Source organism: Fulmarus glacialis, unplaced genomic scaffold (assembly GCF_000690835.1).
Source record: "Fulmarus glacialis isolate BGI_N327 unplaced genomic scaffold, ASM69083v1 scaffold40301, whole genome shotgun sequence".
NCBI classification, from domain to species: domain Eukaryota; kingdom Metazoa; phylum Chordata; class Aves; order Procellariiformes; family Procellariidae; genus Fulmarus; species Fulmarus glacialis.
The window spans coordinates 3,271-22,642 of record NW_009192863.1 but is presented as its reverse complement, the minus strand read 5'-3'; the positions used below and the strand labels follow the sequence as shown (position 1 = coordinate 22,642).

The 19,372-nt window shown below is 40.0% G+C and overlaps 1 protein-coding gene across 1 annotated transcript in view; it reads right to left on the bottom strand.

Annotated features, from left to right (window-relative positions):
• The window catches only part of MAGI3 (membrane associated guanylate kinase, WW and PDZ domain containing 3), a gene marked incomplete at its 5' end in the record, with an annotated part of 34,128 nt that extends 15,445 nt beyond the window's left edge, over window positions 1-18,683 (bottom strand). The window contains 12 exons of the mRNA XM_009587238.1: window positions 1,503-1,594; window positions 2,193-2,346; window positions 4,459-4,490; window positions 5,558-6,166; window positions 7,634-7,822; window positions 8,464-8,558; window positions 9,543-9,600; window positions 11,741-11,820; window positions 12,661-12,835; window positions 14,139-14,348; window positions 16,584-16,703; window positions 18,567-18,683. Coding sequence (XP_009585533.1) covers window positions 1,503-1,594; window positions 2,193-2,346; window positions 4,459-4,490; window positions 5,558-6,166; window positions 7,634-7,822; window positions 8,464-8,558; window positions 9,543-9,600; window positions 11,741-11,820; window positions 12,661-12,835; window positions 14,139-14,348; window positions 16,584-16,703; window positions 18,567-18,683 — 1,931 coding nt within the window. The remainder of the gene's footprint in view (window positions 1-1,502; window positions 1,595-2,192; window positions 2,347-4,458; window positions 4,491-5,557; window positions 6,167-7,633; window positions 7,823-8,463; window positions 8,559-9,542; window positions 9,601-11,740; window positions 11,821-12,660; window positions 12,836-14,138; window positions 14,349-16,583; window positions 16,704-18,566) is intronic.
• Between the last annotated feature and the right edge of the window lie 689 nt (window positions 18,684-19,372).

The following is a 19,372-nucleotide window of genomic DNA, read 5'->3' as shown; positions in this document are numbered from 1 at the left end:
ATTCAGGTTAAATGAAAGATTAAGAATAATTATGGCCAGTAGTTGTTGGCCAGTTAAGCAACGGGGGGTAGATCATCTGCACACAGCATTCATGACATTAGCTTGACACTTACCAACAGCTATGGCTGTTATGGAAACAAAACACCATAAATGCTATGAAGTGCAACAAAAGTAAGATTGTTTTGTTTTGCTTTTCCTTTTCTTTAAATGCATGTTAGGGAAAAAAAAGGGCTAGCACTGGATCACAGCTGTGAATGGAAAAAAATGTATTCCTTAACTGTGATCAAAAAGCAACCTATGAGAATCTACTCCAAAAGCTTTTCCTCTTAACTTGGCAGCTGAAGGAACAGCCCCTGACATACAGTACAAGTCTTAGCACTTCTTCCTAGAGAAAAATTTTTGCCTTTTTGGAAATAGAGGGGAGTCTTCTAAAGCCTGCCGGCAGAGGAACAGACTACCCAGGGGTTTCCGCACTGGCATCTGCCCCTCTGCCTCCAACTCCGCCAATCCTTGGCAATTACCTCTCAAGCGGAGAGTCATCCAAGTCCAACTGCAACAGCTCTGCAGGCTGAGGCCAGGAAACACGACTACATTGATGACTTAAAACCATAACTGAACTCTAGTCACTGACCAGGTTAAAGCAAACCAGGCTCTAACTGGTATTCTTCCTCCCGTGCAAACATCAGAGCTACATTTTGATGCCAGTTACAAAACACCACCAACATCCATTTGCAGAAGGAAGCCAATTATAATAGGTTCTGCTTCAAGGCTTTCATGAAAATCCTGAAGTACCACATTTTGTATTTTCTGAGATGAGAGGGAAAAACACAAGGCAAATAAAAGCCTGAAAGAGTGCACTGGAAAGGGTGTGCTTGTCTCCTTGAGACGAATCCACCAGAAACCACACTGACTGACAGAACAAAACGTATTTTTGAAAATTTGGCGGGAGAGGTGGGGGAAAAGGGGTGCGACACAATCCCAAATCTTGCCTTGTTTCACTGGGTACATTCAAAAGAATGGCCTGACGGAGTTTTTGCAGGGTAAGCAGCAGCTTCCTTTCACTCATCTCCTGCCAGGGATGTGCACGGCACATGGAGCATTACCAGGGCGTGTTCTATGCCAAGACCAGGATCAGGTGGAAACAGGCAAAGGCTGAGCACCAGTGCTGCCCTTCTGAGCGCTCCCGAGATACAGCAACAACTACAGAAACACCACCAGTATTATCAGCCTGACAGAGAAAACTGCCGCCAAAGGCAGACTCTAGGTAGCAGAAAGGGCACGGGAGCCTTGCAGATTAAAGTCAAAAACCACAAAAAGGAAAAAAAGAAAGGTAATCTGAATCAATTCTTGATCTTTAAAAGGCAGTTACTGAATTGATCGATTTTGCCATCACTGAACTGCTTAGAATGAGAGGGAAATGAGGATGACAGAGTAGGAGTCCTTCTAACAGTAATACTGTAAGATAACATGTAGGCAACTTGTAAGTAAATTGTTTTACTTACAGGCTGATCTGGTCCATCCCCTCCAAGCACCCGGAAACCAAAGCCTGACTCTTGTTTTCGCAGGAAAACATCCAAATCTCTTGTGTTTGGAGCTAAGACAAAGCAATATTTCAAAACATGTAAGGAGCTACCTTTGATTATTGAAAGATCATGCTTTTATGGTGCATTCTGACTCTTCTTATCGACAGAACACAGTAACCAGAAATACAGTAAATAATTCAAACAGTGAAATCTTCAGTGTCATTCTCTTTCCATTTTGGAAAAACAAATTTTCAAGAAAAGGCTGAAAAAGGAAAGGATAGATTGATGAATGCCAAAGGAGAAATCACTGCTGCATTCGTATGGTGAGCCAGGATAAAATCCGGTCTGTCACACAACTTAGAGCTACCTTCTATAAACCCTGAAATGGTCAGGTCTACTTCAGTTTACTTCAGAACTAGATCATCCTTAAGACCATTTCTATGACTAACTGTTTTATCGTAAATATGGTTGAAGCATATTATACATTTTTTTTTAAAAAGGAGTTCCACAGTTTTGTAATTTCTGTATGAATTACACCTTTCTTGAAATGTTTTATCTACAGGAGGTTAATAAACTCAATACGAAAGTCACAGTAGTTTTACCACAAATATGACAAAGAAAAAACTCCTTCATAATTGAGTATTTCCAAGCTGAGGCTGATACACTCACGTTTGTCCTCATATATAGTCTTAGACTTCAGATAGACTTCCGAAGGGTCTAGTTTAGGAGAGCCTGGTCGTACAGCAGTGGGTGGAAACGGCATCGGCTGCGGGATGGGATCGCCGACAGCATCCAAACTACCTGAACTGTCCTGCTTGTCCTTCTGAAACAGACCCCACCCCACAAAATCCATATTAAATCAAAAGCATAACTGAATTTGTGTCTGTGTGCACGCAAAGACAATAAACATCATGCAGAGGTGAAATGCAGGGCAAAACAAGGGAATAGGGGAATAATATTACAACTCAGCGTAGCTTTTCCAATGTATGCGTCTGATTGGACTACTGAAGTCTTTCTCACAGGCCACAGGTTTCTACTGACGACTGGGCTTAGAAAGGGGGTTTGAAGTGACTGATGCTCAGAGATGAGTAAAGCTAGCCAGCTCCCGGTGGTTACCGACACCCGGGATGAAGCAGGGCATACAGGACGGGTCATGTTCGGAAAGGAGACTGATTCCTCGGCAGGCGCCTGCCGGGCTCTGGACCGCGGTCCACTGCTGCGGGCACGAGCTGCTCCGCGGGCACTGCCTCCTGCCCACTGCCAAACCACGTCCAAAGAAGAGCACCTGAGGTGTGCCCAACATCAGGTTGTTTGCTGCAGGTATCCCAACAGCATTATAAATACTGAACAGGAGGAATACACTTGGGTAGTGTGAGGCATTAGTAATTCAGTATTTGCATTTTTCTTTTATGATCTGATAGCTCCTATTAGTATTTCATGAAGAAAGGACATCAAGCATCCCTGTGGTCTCCCACCCTAATTTCCAATTGATTATGCACTAAAGTAGCTCTAAATACTTATTCTGGGCTGAAACCCAACCTAGAAAACTGGAACATGGTAGTCTGTGTGTGCCTGTGCATGTTAAACAAAAGCACAAGCAGAATAGACTTAGATATGCCCTTTTACAAAGAGTGGACGAAACCTCCCCCAAGCGATTTAGCAGTTTGACACTTCTTGCATGTTTATAAACACAAGAACTTGCCCTTTTTAACTGAATTATTTTGCCATGCTGCTTAATGCCACTGAACATGAAGTGCTCCATGGGAAGCTGCTACTGCACACGAGTGCTAGAATGCCAGACCCTGAGTCCATAGTATTTTTAGCACGCCTGCACAGAGTGCACTGACACGGGAGCCACGCTGACAAGGCTTGCGTCCTCAAACTGCAGAGATTCATGCACGGATTATTTAGTGCAGGCAGCTGTACGATTGCAAGGAACTGAATCTGCAAATCTTATTGAGTGCTCACATTATCCCACTGCTGGGATACGACTTCAATACTCAAACAGCAGGACAAAGATAGAAAAAGAAGCTACATCTGCATCCTGGTGATGGGGTTTTCCTAAAATGAAATAATTTGTTCTGTACCAGAAACATTTTTAAAGAAACAACTCTGTTCACCAACTAGTCTAATTCAAAAAAGAAGTGCTCATGACAAAAACATGCATTACTATCAGCATTATGCAATCAGAGGGAATTTTATTAAGCCCAAGAATTCTTTATTGAGCTAATATATATTAAAGATACCCCAACAGATTGAACTTCCAAGAATCATGAATATCAAACTAGAAATGTACCATTACACAGAGACTTTCTGAAAGTATGGATTCAAAGATAAGCAAGCATTTTAAGAAGGGAGTACTAACCAGACCATTAATTCTATGCGAGGATTGAGAAATACTGAAGTATCATAAACTTCCTTCAGAAATCCCGCTTCACTTTAATACAGGTAATTAGCAATGAAAAAAAAAAAGATACTGTATTCTGTTTCCCTTTTAATGGGTATTCTGACAGCAGTTACTTAACAAATTTGTGCCAGCTAAGTAGACGTGGTTTTGCTAAATCATTCTGCAGATTATCACAGGGACTAAAACCCAAAGGAGATGAGATTACAAAAGCAGGTCAAAGTGTGCACAAAGATAGCAATTTCAAGTATAGTGCAAAAGAAGGAAATAATGATAGAACTTAAGTGGCAATGTCATATTTAAAATCATGACAAATCAACAATACTACACCCATCGTCATGCAAGATCTTTGCTGCATTTTTGATTCTTCAGTAGTAACAGGAGACACATCCATCACCTCCATTAAACAACTCAAAAAACTCAAAGGAATCTTTGGTGTTAAGTAGACCATATTTATGAGTCTGTTTTGCAACCAAAACCCCCTGGATATTCTCCATCAGAAACAAATTTAAATACATCACTAATACTCACCCCTTTGGCAGTTTTAGTAGGTGAGGGTGGACCTGAAGAAAATGGAATGTAGAAAGCAATTTCAATACTAGGTCAACAAAAGTTTAAACAGCATTAAGGCAATATAATCAGCGCCTCCTGGGTTGAAAATAATAACTGCTTATTCACTCTTCTTTTAAATGGCAATGTGAATGTTCAGTTGACCAAAAACATCACTTCAGAGAAGTCCCAAATTAGAATTGCCAGCTGTACAACAATGAAAAACATCTATTTCTCTTTTTGCTAGACACTGGTCAACCAAATCACACATCAGTTCATTGGACACGGAGACTTTGTGAATTTGTCTAGAGGAATTTCACTTGCTACCAAAGAAATCTAATTATTTCCTTAGCCGATTATGGAATAGTAGCATTTATACAGAAAAAGACCTGGAGATTTTTGCAAATGTCGATGACTGTTTGAAGTGACACTCTCGAGGGCTACAATAAAAGCTTAAAGGAATAAAAGCTTAAAGGGACACTAAGCAGCCACGTGTTACTCCATAATTCATTCAGCTCCTTCTGGCAAACGCACACTACCTACTAGTCAGCTTTTGGGGAGAAGACACATTCTGGTCTGTGACTGACAGTCAATGAAGAGCTATAAATATGCAAATGCCAAAATGAGAATTTTTCTGGTATTTCCAGTGATCAACTCCACCTCACTGCTGATGCTTCTTCCTGTCTCCTGTAATCACCTGTCCATATAGCTACAGTTACTGGCATACATCTGGAGAGCCTCAGAAAACTCTATCCGTCATACACACTGTATTATGCTAGAGACCGCATTTTTGCTTTAGCACCCCCCAGACACTTGGAAGAGACAGTGCATAAACATATCAGAATACAATTTTTGAAAAAGAAAACCAAAACAAAACGAAAAACAAAACAAAAAAACCCCTAGCAACATGCTCTCACCCCAAATACTCAGGGGTATAAATTAAACTTGGAACATAATGGTTCAGAGACATAATAAGCTGCTACTTAACTGTCAAGACCGGACACAATTTAGGTATCACACTAAAAAGGGACTTTTTAAAAGCATATAACCATATATGACAACCATAAATTTACATATGTACCTCCTCTTAAGATAAGCAATGGCACCTCTGCTCCTACTGGAAACTGCTTCAGTACCTCCACCACCTGAAGATGTGTCAAGCTCTGTACGTTCTGATGGCAAATCTCCTTGATTACGTCCCCTTTCTGAAGGCCTTGGCACCACTGGCTGTCTAAAATCATTTTCACCTTCTGTCCTGTAGGACTGTCTGCAATGGCAAACCCAAAGCCTTTAGGACCTTTGACTAGAGGAATGGTGACCAGCTCTGGCTGAGAGCCTCCTGAAGATGCAAGAGAGATCCTCTGCTCAGTTGTATCCACGGAAGGGCCATTCAGACGACCATTGACCAACATAGGGCCCATTTTTCCATTCTGGTCCAACACAACTGTTCCTGCTATTAAATCTTGGCTGGTCACACAAACATCTCCTTTGGTCACAGGCGGTCCGTTGATAATAGGTGTAGCTGTCACTATATCTACCACAGGGTCTTCATTGTCGTCAGGAAGAGGATAACCACGACACAAAGTCATGTTCACATACTGATTGACAGGAACTAGCTGAAACATCTGGACAACATCTGCATGGGTATGGCCAAGGACACAGCTTCCATTTATGTCTACAATGACATCACCTGTTACGAAAGAAAGTTCAACAGCATCAAAACCAGAAACTAAACCGCCCACACCTGTCCTGTGTTCTGAGGCTCAGAACAAAAGCCTAACCAGAGGAAATCACTGTGCAGTCTTCAAAAGTAATAACGAGTGGTGGCTGGGCTATTACCTCTTGGCTATCTGTTGCCAAAAGGCATAATGGATTTCCTCTTTGCATTTATTCTATTTCATCTCAGAACACAGTGTGCTAAATATATAAAGTTTAATCTGCAGCAGATTTAAAAAATGATACTGTACAGCCACAGGAGATGAAGCAGTGCACGCACACTACTGCAAGCAGATGTCTTCTATTTTAATTCATATTGTACAGCATCCTCAACTCAATCCAGAATAAATCGGATTTTTTGGGGGGGTCCTATGTTTATTTTAGGACTGGCTGAACTTAAGCTAGGATTGTGCCCACACACGTTCTGTAATCTTACACTGCTGCCACACATGGCTAAGCATGTATTTTCAAAAATGAAGTGGAAATAGGCTTCAGATCCTGAAACCTTGTTTCATAATTTGCATCACTTTGAACATGAAACTTTGCATGTGCAATACAGTATTCCTAGTAAGCAAACTGTCTTATCACTTAAATGCCTGGGCGTCAGTAAAACAGTAGCTTCCCTATTACATGAACTACAACAGGAATAGATATACATCTTTTCATTCAAACGTGTGTGCACAACACAATGCTGCAGGGTTGTCTTCATTTTTACAGAGGAGGAAAATGAACCACATACAAACAAGTTCAAACAGTAAGTCAGCAACAAAACAGGAAATTGTTTCATTTCATAATATATTAAATCATCGAAAGCACAAACTCTTCTTACTCTTCTTCTCCAAAGAGCAAGAGTTTATGTGATATGTAAAGAAGCATTTTGCCTTTTCTAGTATGTAAACCGTATGTTACAGTAAGCTTACAGGTAACCTAGTTAAACATATAATAGCAATGAAAAAGTGTGCAATTCTTCATGGATTGCAGGTGCTCTCATCCCTCTTGTTTCCTCACTTGCCCAGTTCATATAGCTTTGCTTGCTCATTCCTTCTGCAGGTTTCCTGCAATTTTAATATTTAGTGTTATGTTTTTTGGCAGCAACAAGGCAAAACACAGACCAGGATTCAAACACACTATTTTTACTTTACGCATAGAGAGGGAACAAAAAAACATTCTGTAAACAACCACGAAGCCAAAACTCTTGGCTAAAGCAGAACTACTGAAATCTTCAGAAGTATCCTCAAAGTAGATCTGTATCTAGAACATTGCTACTTTTCCTTTTGAGCCACTGCTCTGCACAGATCTTTCACAAATCTGAAAACTGTTTCATTTAGTGAGGTGTTCACATTCAGTCAGTGGATGGAGTCATTCAACCTCCTTGTGCCTCAGAAGCTGCATTCTCGAGAAGCACCATAGGAAATGGAGGTTTAGAGAAATAATACTTTACCTGGTGCAATTCTCCCATCCTGTGCAGCGGGTCCGTCTTTTAACACATTCTTCACCTGGAGAAACTCATCAGGTCTGTCCCCTCCAATGATTGTAAAGCCAAATCCCATTGTGCTTTTTTTCAGTGATGTCCGTATAAGTGCTCCTGTAAGCTGGGATGGATCTCTAGTGAAGACAGACTTCTCTGGTCCTTTTGAATTATGGAACAAAGAGACATGAAGGTAGGAAATCAGGGTTAGTTATTCGAAACTAGCAAGTTTTTTGTTTGTTTGTTTTTTAAGGTGTCATAAAGGTTAATGATTTGTTTGGTTAACATTGGTTAACCTCTGCAGCACTGTTACGAGTAAAGCAAACAAGATACTGTTACGCTCATTTCACAGCTGAGTTAAGTGAATGGGAAAGTTAAAAGAGTTTTTTCAAGACGGTACTACAGGTTACAGGAGAGCTGGAACTAAAGCTCCCATCTATAATTCCCAGTTTTGCACTCTAACTTGAATACCAAGCTTAAAGTAGATCAAAAGCATAAAAATTCAAGGTGTGTTTTACCTGCATCTTCCAGCTGGCAGTTCTAACCCTCCATATATTCAAAAGCTGCTTATGACAACCGGCTTCAGAATGATCAAAACTATTTTAAAGCAGTCTTAAGGTCTCAGTTCAATTTTAACATTAAAAAAAAATCATTCAAAAACCCCTACAGATTTGGGAGGGCAACACCACAATGGCCAGCAAAAAGACAAGGCTAATGCCTTGGTGAATTCCAAAACTGGTTACTTATGATGCATACTTGCAGATAAAGATATCAGTGACAAAGAACACAATATTCAGCGATACCTGGTTTTGAAGGGCCAACATCAGTCTGTCCTAGCTGTTTTTTTCTTTTGGCTTCCATTACTGGGTTTTCAAACTGAGTTTTCTGGTTAATATGACTGTAGACATACAAAAGGTAGATCAGGATTTTAGCAGAAAGCATTCTGCCTATTTCACAGAAAAAACAACCACAAAAGATACATCTACAAATATTATTTTTTATTATCTCAGATTAATGCTCTGGAGGAATGAACGATAAACTGTCATAATCAACACTGAAAGCATTTTTGTTCTTTCAACAACTTGATTTACTTTAAGAGCCAATATGATTTTACTTCCTGTAATTATTAGGTGGAGTATAGCTTCATTCCACTCTGCACATTTTCAAAAGGTTGTAATAGATTAGAACTGAGAAAATCTGCTTTTTCTCTTGATGTGATGTGTTGCTTCTGCTTACCTATAATGTTTACAAACTCAGACATCACCGTTTTACTAGTAGATGCTAGAGTAGTACAGCAGAGCGGAAAAAACCAGTAAGTTTGAGCAGAATTTAAGTACCTGTGTTGGCTTTGAATAGTCAAAAAATGTTAGCTTGTTCTCTGAAGCTAACATTTTCAACTCTACTAATTTTCTCCTCCATGGTTAAAAAGAGATTTCATTTACTCTGACCTGAAGGAGATTCATAAGAGCTCTTGCAGCAATTTAGTAGTTATTTATTTGGCTCTTTTGAGACAGCCATGAGATAAAAGTTACTCTTGCTCTTTTACAGTTTTCAGGTGCCACTCTTAAATCAAGTGATCCTATCTTTGTTAAAGCTGAGAAAAATTACATCAGCTCACTCCTATTAATAAATTACTTTGGTTGCTACTTGCTTTCTCACCCCAAAAGAAAAACACTCCAGTAAGTCAGTAAGGTCACACCATGGATCTTCCCACATGCCAGTGCTTCAGAAGTGTGCTCCATGTGCTCATTGCCTCCAGAACTGTTTCTACTGGATATGTTTAATACTTACATTGCATTACAATCTATACATACTGCATATCAAAAGCTTCATTATTTTCTGCTCAATTTACAACTATGCCAAATTAATAATTGGCACTTACTCAACATAATATGTTCCATATTGAGGGTCTTCTATTTTTTCCCACCCATAAGGAAGTTCTGCAATCAAAAAGAAGAAAATTCTCCATTACAGTGGAAAACTACCAGCAAATATCAGAGTTCTTACGAAGGAACGAGAGGACAGATTACAGACTCATGAAAAATAAGAGGAAAATACAGGTCCTTTTTTCTTCCCTTCATTTGTTTGAGGCTGGTCCTTCTGATGAAAGGATATCAGCCTGTTCCAGGGAATCTGAAGCCCTGTAACTCTCACTGTTTGTTCCACTAGATGAGGAGACTTGTATTCAACAAAATCACACCACTTTAAACATATAATAAACTTAAAAACAAGACACAAACTAACCTATTTAGAGAGGAAGAACCTATAAAGGGGAAGAAAAATACATTATTTAAAATTAATCTAATTATAAATTATGAATGTGATTTGATCGTTGTCGACTTTTAAAACTATACAATATGAATATAGTCGCATTGCTTCTGCCCCCAAATACACCACAAAAGAGAGCTATAAAAGCCTTGCAGTATCACATCCCAAGCTTGTAAAACCACGCATCTCCATTCCTCTTGTACTTTCCATTTAAGACCACCTGGCAGAAGTCATGCCACCTTTATTTATTCTCTCAATAATATCAGGATATTTCACTGTATTCTGACAATGTTTCAGTTTTCAGTCAACCCAAGAAACCTTCAGTCAGAACTACACCAGCTGTATGTGATGAGTAAGAAGAGAGCCCCCACCATGGTAGGCTATTTCGCCCTGACATTTACAATATAGTGAGACACCCCAAAACTAGCTAGCCCATGTTTAGGTCTGGCCGCATCAAATTCAGCACAGACTGCCTGGCCTGCCAAGAAGACGAAATGCAGTTTTGCGCTGCTGCAGCCTGACTGCTCTTGCAGCCACAGCAAGCTAGCTGACAGTGGCTTGGGCTTGGACTGCCTTGGACATCCCCACGTCAGGGCTCTAAAATAAAAAATTACCTGTTTGATAGAGGTACTGAAAGTTACATGTGAAAAGCTCCTTTTTATGGCGAATTCAGAATCCGGTAAGATGGTGCCCAGCAGCAGATCATTACTGACCGAAGGTGATAAGCAGTTAACACAGAGGTCCAATTATTCTAGCTTTACTGTTTTAGTTATTTTGACCATGGAAATTTAAGTATTAGAATAATGGATACAGTCAGGTAGCTAGACATTTGAGTGATAAAATTGCTACGTAATCTTGTTTAAGGCTGCCCTAAGTTTGATGGTAACAGGAATTTTCCTAGCATGTGACAGCATGTTACCAATTATTAATACCAGCATCACTCCACAGGGTTTGACAAAAGACCCAGTGGGTCTATTCATTTAAATGTTTTTCATTTGGACATCCTGCATCTCTCTGTTTAAAGTGCTCTTTTTATCCTGTGGTGAGCTGCACATATGTTTAATAAGCAGCAGTATGCGTCCATTGCTCCAGCTGGCTTCATTATGAATTCATGATTGTTAGGCTGTGCAATTTAGGAAGACGACAGGATATTCTGAGTCTGCCTCAGCTTTTGTAACATGTCAGGCGCTTGCCGAAGCAGAGCTATTTGGTACTCTTTTCTAGCTAAATTGCATGACTATGTAGGAAATGGTTGCAGGAACTGTCTGTAGGCCAATCATGAACGTGACCTATAACTCCTGAAGCAACAGCGTGAAGAGTTGAAGGGAGTCAAGACTGTTCCCTCTACTTACGCATTCAAGTATTATATCATGTCACATGCAATAGGTATCATTAGCAATAGGTATTATGCTGTATCTTCTTCATTAATCCTATATTCTAACACTTATGGACCTTTTCCTCATGCCATATTCCACCCGCACAATAATTTCCAGTGAGATCATCACTAATATATGCAGCTTTCTCCCTAGAAATGATAGTTACTGGAACAAAATATCTCATTCTCGTCTCAGGAATGCAGATAAACCCATGATTCAGTCAGATTCTACTACTCCAGGGAAAATACACTACAGACTTTCCTAGTCTTATGTAAACTCCTATTGCCATCAAACTAGGGATACTCATCACTGCACTGCCTGCTCCAGTTGTGTATCAGGAAGAAGCTTCTACCACAGCAGTAATGGATCATATCCAGCGGTGATAAACTCAGACATTTATCAGTCATAGGTGATAAATGAATTCTGAACATCTCACCTCCATCTTCACAATCTTCAGGAGCTTTGGCTTTCTTACAGAGCCGTGGATCAAGCCACGTGGTTGTCTTGGTGTTGTGACTGTGGAGCAGAACACACCCCATTAGAAAACGAGAACTCCCTCAGATTGAAGAAACTCTGCTTTATGTTAAGTATTTACTACCATGTGCAAACTGTAGCCTTTAGATAATGTAACCTTTATTTGTGCCTCAGTCACATCATAAAATGTTAAAAAAAGGCAACAATGATGCTCAGAGGTACGAGCACACTGGAGACTCTCCAGGACAGACGTGAAATGTTAGAGGTACAAACACTCTCCCCTACCCCCAAGAGCTCATGTGGGAACATCAGCTGTTTCCACCTGAAAGGAAAAAACATTTTTAGCCTCTTCTTATGCTTAACTCTCAGTAAGGTTTTTGTTTCCTTTAGAATTAATAAATGAGGCTGTTTCACATGTGCACATATGAGCTGCTTTCCTATCCTGGGCTTTATTCTGTGCTATTTGTATTTTTAAGCACGCACTCCCAGCCAAGGAACACAAGCAGCAAAGAAAGAATAAAAAAGCTCTCAGATTTCAGAGAAATTTGACATAGTGAAGGTTTATATGATGTTATACCTCACGCAGCAATACCCACCCAGCTTTGTATTTTGTGAGACACAAAACTCATATTACAAACTGACTTTGCACGTGGAACCATAAGGCTTTCCTGCGCGATGGCAATTGTACCAAGTATACAGCATAGATGACTATCAGCAAGGAAGGCAACAGTAGGAATATATTAAATTTCATACAGAAATAGAAGCAGTAAGAGCAGAAGAAGAGAGGTGTAAGAGTAGCAGGCAGCTTCCTAGGCTGGAGCGCATCAGCTCTTCTCTCCTCTGAAGGGCACAGCAACCCCTCCGCGGTGTCGGTCTACTCACTCAATGAAGTAGATCATGCCAGTGTCGGTGTAGGCCATCTCCCAGTTCTTGGGCAGTGGTTCCAGGGTTTCATCCCTTGACAAGTAATTTCTGAAGTCCATGGAGCTGCTTGTCTGGTTGTAGCTGGGAACAGGTTTCATCCAGTCAGGAGAATCTGAATGTTTTTCTTTGTTTTCTGCAGTTGTTCAGGGAAAGTGTTACTATTTGTCAGATGTTTATGTTGTTTCTCACAAAGAACCACCCTCTTAATCTGGCTACGAGTGGATGTCAAACACGTCCCTGTATGTGATGTTCATTTTTCCACTTTTTTTTTCAGCTGTGAACTTTGAAAAGCTGACATGAAAACACTGAACTCTGCTCTTACCCTGCCAAACAGAATTAACCTTTTATTATGTGTCTGAGCCTATGCTGAAAAATCAACATTGGCAGAAATCCAAGTTGACTACACTTTGTTGCCGTTCCTACATAGAGAACAGTGTTTGTAATGACATCAAAACCCCCCCCAAATCCTACTAATACTCCTCAAAGCACTAGAATGAAATGTAGAGAAGACCCAAACTGCCAATAAAACAAACAACACTCTCCTGCACGCCACAACAAGAAAAAGCTCCCAAAAATCTCTACAGAAAACTTTAAATGCAAGCCTCCACTCTTCAGTCCCGAGGTTATGCTCGGTATCCTCTGTCACACGACGATGTCCGTGACCTTCACCCAACCACCAGCCAGGCCGCCGGGCCGCTCGGTGCCCTGGTGTTGCCAGCCCTGAAGCTTGCAAGATTAGGTCAGGTCTGGTCAATGTAAATCTGTCTTAAACACTCACACACAGGATCATCTGCAAAGGCAATGTGACCGTTTCTCTCTGCCATCAGTTATTCCCCCTCGAGATGAGTAACCATGACAGTGAAAAGAAAAGGGCATCCTGCCAATCTTTGAAACGTCCGACTGGACACTGGTCCAGTCTCAATGCACTCTGCTTTATTTCTCTCCACAAACTCCCCTTTAGGCAGTTTCAGGTTGTGTGATAGTTCCCTTAACCAAAATCGTCTGAAAATTTTACAGGATGAGCTAGTGTTGCCCATTACACCAATCGTTTCGCTAAAATCTCCTGCATACAAATTCAGTAATCTCCTCAAAATTAAACAATAACATTTACAGAGTATGAATTATGCTCTGCAAAGGATTCCATTATTTGAAGAGTGGATAAATTTTTCCTTCCTCCTCATGTAACTGGCTGATACCCAGCACTACATGTTCTCTACTGAGCAGTGTATTTTATGATGCAATTGCACATCTGGCTGGGAGAACAGCTGTTTCTTTTTAAAAGATAATTTTAAAATCGAGTAAAAACACCACTCTGAATAGAAAACCACCTTCAAACTTCACCAAAACTAAGGAAGCGGTTCAAGCATGAATGTTATTTGTACACTTCTTATCCATTCATACAAAACTTCAGGGAATTTCTCCCCTTGTCAACCAACCTATCCCTCCACTGCCATTAACTGCTTCCTTTTCCTCCTCTTCCTCCTCTTCAGGGAGAGAACTGTCCATCCTTTGCATTTTGCTGACGGACGTTGTTCTTTTCCTCTGTGATTCGGTATCAAAATCATTGTCAAAAAGAACTTGATCCACTGGATCAGGCTGAAAGGGGCTGGGCTCCGCTGGAGGCTTCGGAGTACCGTAAAAATTACCTGACAATGAGACAGAAATCAAGATGACTAAAGCAACTGATAACCTGCTGAGAGTATTGACAGTGAACATTTTATTGCCCATATAACGTGGTTTTGGTGAAACACCTGAACTGTAACTTAACTTCTTAAAGAAGACGTCAGCACTATCAAAAACCAATCAATAGTGAAAACCTATTTATTCCTACATTGTCTATTGGACATCAGAAAACAATAGGATTAATTAAAAATTTCTATCCTGCCACATGTTTTCAAAAAAAAGACGGATTTATTACTTTGCCTGGAATTTACTAGTGTTCCATAAAGAGACTTGGGGAACAGTCTGAGAGAAGCAAAACAGTGGAACAGTGAAAATCAGTTGTTCTTCCTCTATATGCTGTTTAACTGATAATAGAGTAACAAGCAGCAACAGCAACACACTGAAGTCAAAAAGCTAATTAATTTTGTGCAGAAATATAAAGTATCTATTTACATAAGAACAGTTACAAATAATTGATTTTAAAACTACAGTCCTACAATTTTCTGCTAACAATACACTTGCTAAACACAGCCGTTAATATAGCTTCATCTAAAAATGTTTTGTACTTGAGAAAAATGAACAGATTTTTACTTCAATATTTTAATCTAAAACACAAAGACTAGGAATCATCTGTTGTTTTCTGGAAAAGAATTTCGGCAATTGACCTCTCCCCTGACTGCTCATATGATTTTTATTAGGGAATTGAGCACACAGCAAGAGAGCTTCCCAGATTTCCTGCTGGGGTAACATTTGGTGGCTGGATATGGTTTTGACCATGTAAAAAAAATAAATAAGAAACCCTTCTGAAAATATCAGTGAGGGCGAGACTCAAAGTGGTGACAGCCAGATAAAGGGGAGCTAAGGAAAAAAAAAAAGTGCTAGTTTAGTCTAAATTTGCTTAGGAGATTTTCACAGACAGTACAGTGTTAACAGACAGCATGAGACATGTAAAACAAGGAGGTACAGAGCCTTTCACAGAATTTTCTACTTTGGACATTTTCTTTTTCTTTTCTTTTTTTTTTTTTTGGGGGGTGGGGGAAATCAATCAAATTAATTCAAGTGCCAGTAAAACCACCACCTGCCAAAGAAGTCCTCTAGATGCATGCTTAAAGTTCCTTGAATCAAATATATATTAAACATATTTAAAAATCAGGCAGGTTTATAATCTGGTAAATTCTATTGAGCACTAATGAAAGCTGCACATGCTCAGCATTTCTGAAAATTTGGCTGTAATTTAGTTGACTTCAAGTACAACTACATATTTGAAAAAAATCTAGCCAGATCATATTTCAGGTTTTATAAACTTAGATACAAAAAGCAATGTGAGATGTTTGCAATTTGTTCTGTTCATGGTGTCAAGAGGTTAAGTCATTCAATAGTAAAAAGCAGCAGAAACCAGGCAATCATTCCTTGGAACCCATCTGCAACCAGGGCACACTCCACAGGAGTGCAAGACATCCCAGGGCTGAGCCAGTCAAACTGGTCTCTCCTCCCTCTCACTTTAAACAAAGGTGGGTTTCGGTCCGTCCTCCCACCCCAGAGTGCAGGGATGTGAGGAACCTTAAAGTTATCTCCGACCACCATCGAACCCTTTAAAACAAACCAAACCAAAGCAAAGCAAAAGCCCATCATGCGGTGGCAGCTCCGTGACTCCTCTGGATAACCAGTTCCTGATGGTTCATTACCTTCATTACAATATTTTTCCCCATCACATTTAACACAAACAACGTTGCTACAGATTTGGACGATTTGGTCTAGCGCTGTTCAATTTTTCATTGCAAAATACTTTCTTTTCCCTGCTGTATCAGAATTTCCCTTGCCTTCTGTCCTTTTGATGTGCACCTCTGAGAAGAGCATGGCTCTGTTCTCAGATGTTTAAACAAAATTGGCTATGAATTCCATTAAAACAAAATTCTACCAAACATAGACAAACATTTTCAGAATGCTTCCTCAAAAATGCAATAGAGAAAATAATCAGATTGCATTAAGACTGGTTGAAAGGACAACTTGTGATTTACTAGAGAACTTCAAAACAAGACCACTACTCCTCTTCATGGGTACTACAAAAATAGATTTAATATTGCCGCTCTACTAGTGTAATGACCATCAATGGGCAGGAAAAGTGGCACCTCCTGGGTACAAGGAGCCACACTTAGACCAAGATACTGGGCATGAGTACTGGGTCCTTATTCCCACTCCATTAAACATCATCAACATACCATCATATGTTCCACTTTCTAGCAAGGCTCCACTTTCTTCCAGTGCTTTGAACTGCTCAACAGGAATGAAATTATAGTCTACCCCAGGGACCTCCCCATCTCTGGGAGCCCTTGTAGTGCCTGAAAAGACAGAGAAAACACTCTTGTAAGATACTTCAGTGCTGCTTGTTTACCAAATTGTACAGCTGCCTGCTATACAATTCAGTAAAAACAATACGTTTTTGAATCTTTATACAATGATGATGTTACTCCAGTAAGACAAGAGTTAGAACACTGGCGAGCAAATGAACAATAATGTATGAAAACTAGGCCAATAAATTACGTAGGAATGACACTTCTGGTACTGAGGAAGGAGGAGAAAAAAAGCTGGGTGAGGTGCTAATTAGGGAGAATTCTTTCTTATGCTCAGTGAACCGAAAACTTATTCTGTGGAAGCTGACGATGCCTGGGCCAGGCAACAGCAGTGTGGGATTCTGGGGAGCTGTTTAAGAGCTCTGGTATTTTAACACAGCTGTAAGGGTGCTTCTTCTCTCCACTGTTTCCACCAGTACCAACTCACTAACTTGTAATGAGGTCAGCGTGACTAAGCACATTTGATTTTTGGGCCACCAAATCCGTAACTGGGCATAAAAACTATTTTTTAACCTTACAATTCAGAGTGTAATTCATCTATACTCCAAACCCTAGCTATAGGTAAGCTTTTTCAAAGTAATCAGTAAATTGCTATGTTAATGCAGAAGTTCTCAAAGTGTTATGTCTATAAATACGGACCTCCCATAGTTGTAATAGCTTAATTAAAGCTCTCCTGGAAAGGACTCCACTGATTCATTACTGCCTATAACCTAACAGCATTTTAAAGGCATACATCAATTTTTCAGGCAGCAGAATGAACGAGAGCTGCTAGTAAACAAACTGCCTTTCACTATTATCTTTTAAGAAAGTTACAAACTCTTGGGCGTGCTCAATATGAAAATGATGCTAAACTGAGAATGGAATTCCTATAGTTACAAAAACATTAGTTGACAAACTTTGAAGTTTTTAGTGCAATGAATATTTAAATACAATTGGTGATGAGCCTTTTTAATCAGTGAACCTTTGAGACAAGGTAAAGGATGATCTTGTGATAATTAAGAAATGAAATGGCACAGAAGGGTGAGAAGCAACGACAGGATATTTGGCAGCTGTGAGAGCGTCCTGTACCTTGAACGGTGCTTTCTATAAACCTCCACTTGCGGGAGCAGTAACCTTTAGGCACCTCGCTAAAGGCAAGTTAACACCTGTGTTGGCTGGACCACGAGATGCTAGCAGATGCCCAGAGCAGAAGAAGGGCTGGCCTAACTGATGAGACAGGTCCATCCAGATTCTCTGACTAATTAATTCTTGCTGTGACACTAAAGTTTGTCCATGTTCCTTCCTCTTCTTCTTGGGCCACGGATTTGCTCTCCCTCTTGCCACCACCTCCATGTACTTCTCAGGATGAGCGAACAACAGTTCCCCTGTATCTTCTGTCATTGTAACCCTTTCTGCACGTAATCCCTCCTGCAACTCTCTTTCCAGCTGCACTACTCTGCCTAACACATGTGACCCTCTCGAGGTCTAACTTTCCTCTTTGTGCAAAAAACAATACATCGGCAAAAATCAGGACATGGTTGCACTGCTTGATCATGCTGAAGAAGGTTTACTTCCCATGGTGGCTGGGGTTATTCTAACAACAACTGACAAACTTCCGATGAGTAAAACACAAATATTCCTGAAATACCCTGAGCTTTGAATGCTGAAGTTTTCGCTGTTTTGTCAGTCCATATTGGCCGTACCTTTTCATTGCAACTTAAGATATGAAACTACTCTAGCAAAGACATTTACAGAAGCTCCTGCTGCAAGGCAAAACTATAGACCATATTAGGAGAGAAGGCATTTAAAGCTCTCAAGTTATGTGATGGTTAGCAGGAACGGATCAAATGAGGCTGATCTTTACATACTTACAAGGGATGGTTCTCAAGTAGAGATTGTCTCTGATCACTTGCTGGAGTTTATGGTCTATCGAGCCCTTCTGGAACTGAAGGCTCAAGTAGTGGCGCAAGTCCTTGTTGATTACTTTTCCTTAAAAAACAACAAACAAGAATAACTTGTAAAAATTAAGCAGGATCTCGCAAGAAGAATGGCATTTCACTGCTATAAACGTTTCAAAAAAAGAAAGCTTCATAAAGAGTTGGGTTGTTTTAAATGCAACAACCTGAACGGAAAAGCCGTTCTATGCTACCAAAGCCTGACTCTGCTGGTGTAAATTGGCATGGTGACTTTAAGCATAGCTGAGCAACAACCACCCAACCTCGGTATCTCCCAAGAAAGACAACGACAATATTTTGGAATTGTTTTGAAATCAATTAAAAGTGTTATAATTCAAAATCTATTACCAAAATCAAAAGTCTCTACAGACAGGAAACTGCTTCAAAATATAATGATAATATTTTCTATTCAATTTACACCTACTGGTTACACACCTGAACTCAGTATTTTGTCACATGGGAATCTGCATTCTTGATACTATAAAAAGAATATATTTTCTTTTTAAAAACACTGCATGATAGAAGAGGGTTTTTTTACAATTATTCCTTTGCAATACTTCTGTCAGGTATCATTAGCAAATCTGTCATATCACTAGACAACCATGGCCCCTTCAGCACACGAATAACTGGGCTCTTGTATTACTGCTTCATCCTTCTGACAGAAGGGTACAAACCAATCTTTTGTACCCTGCCATCTTCCCAAAAAGCACATTAAATAGGGTT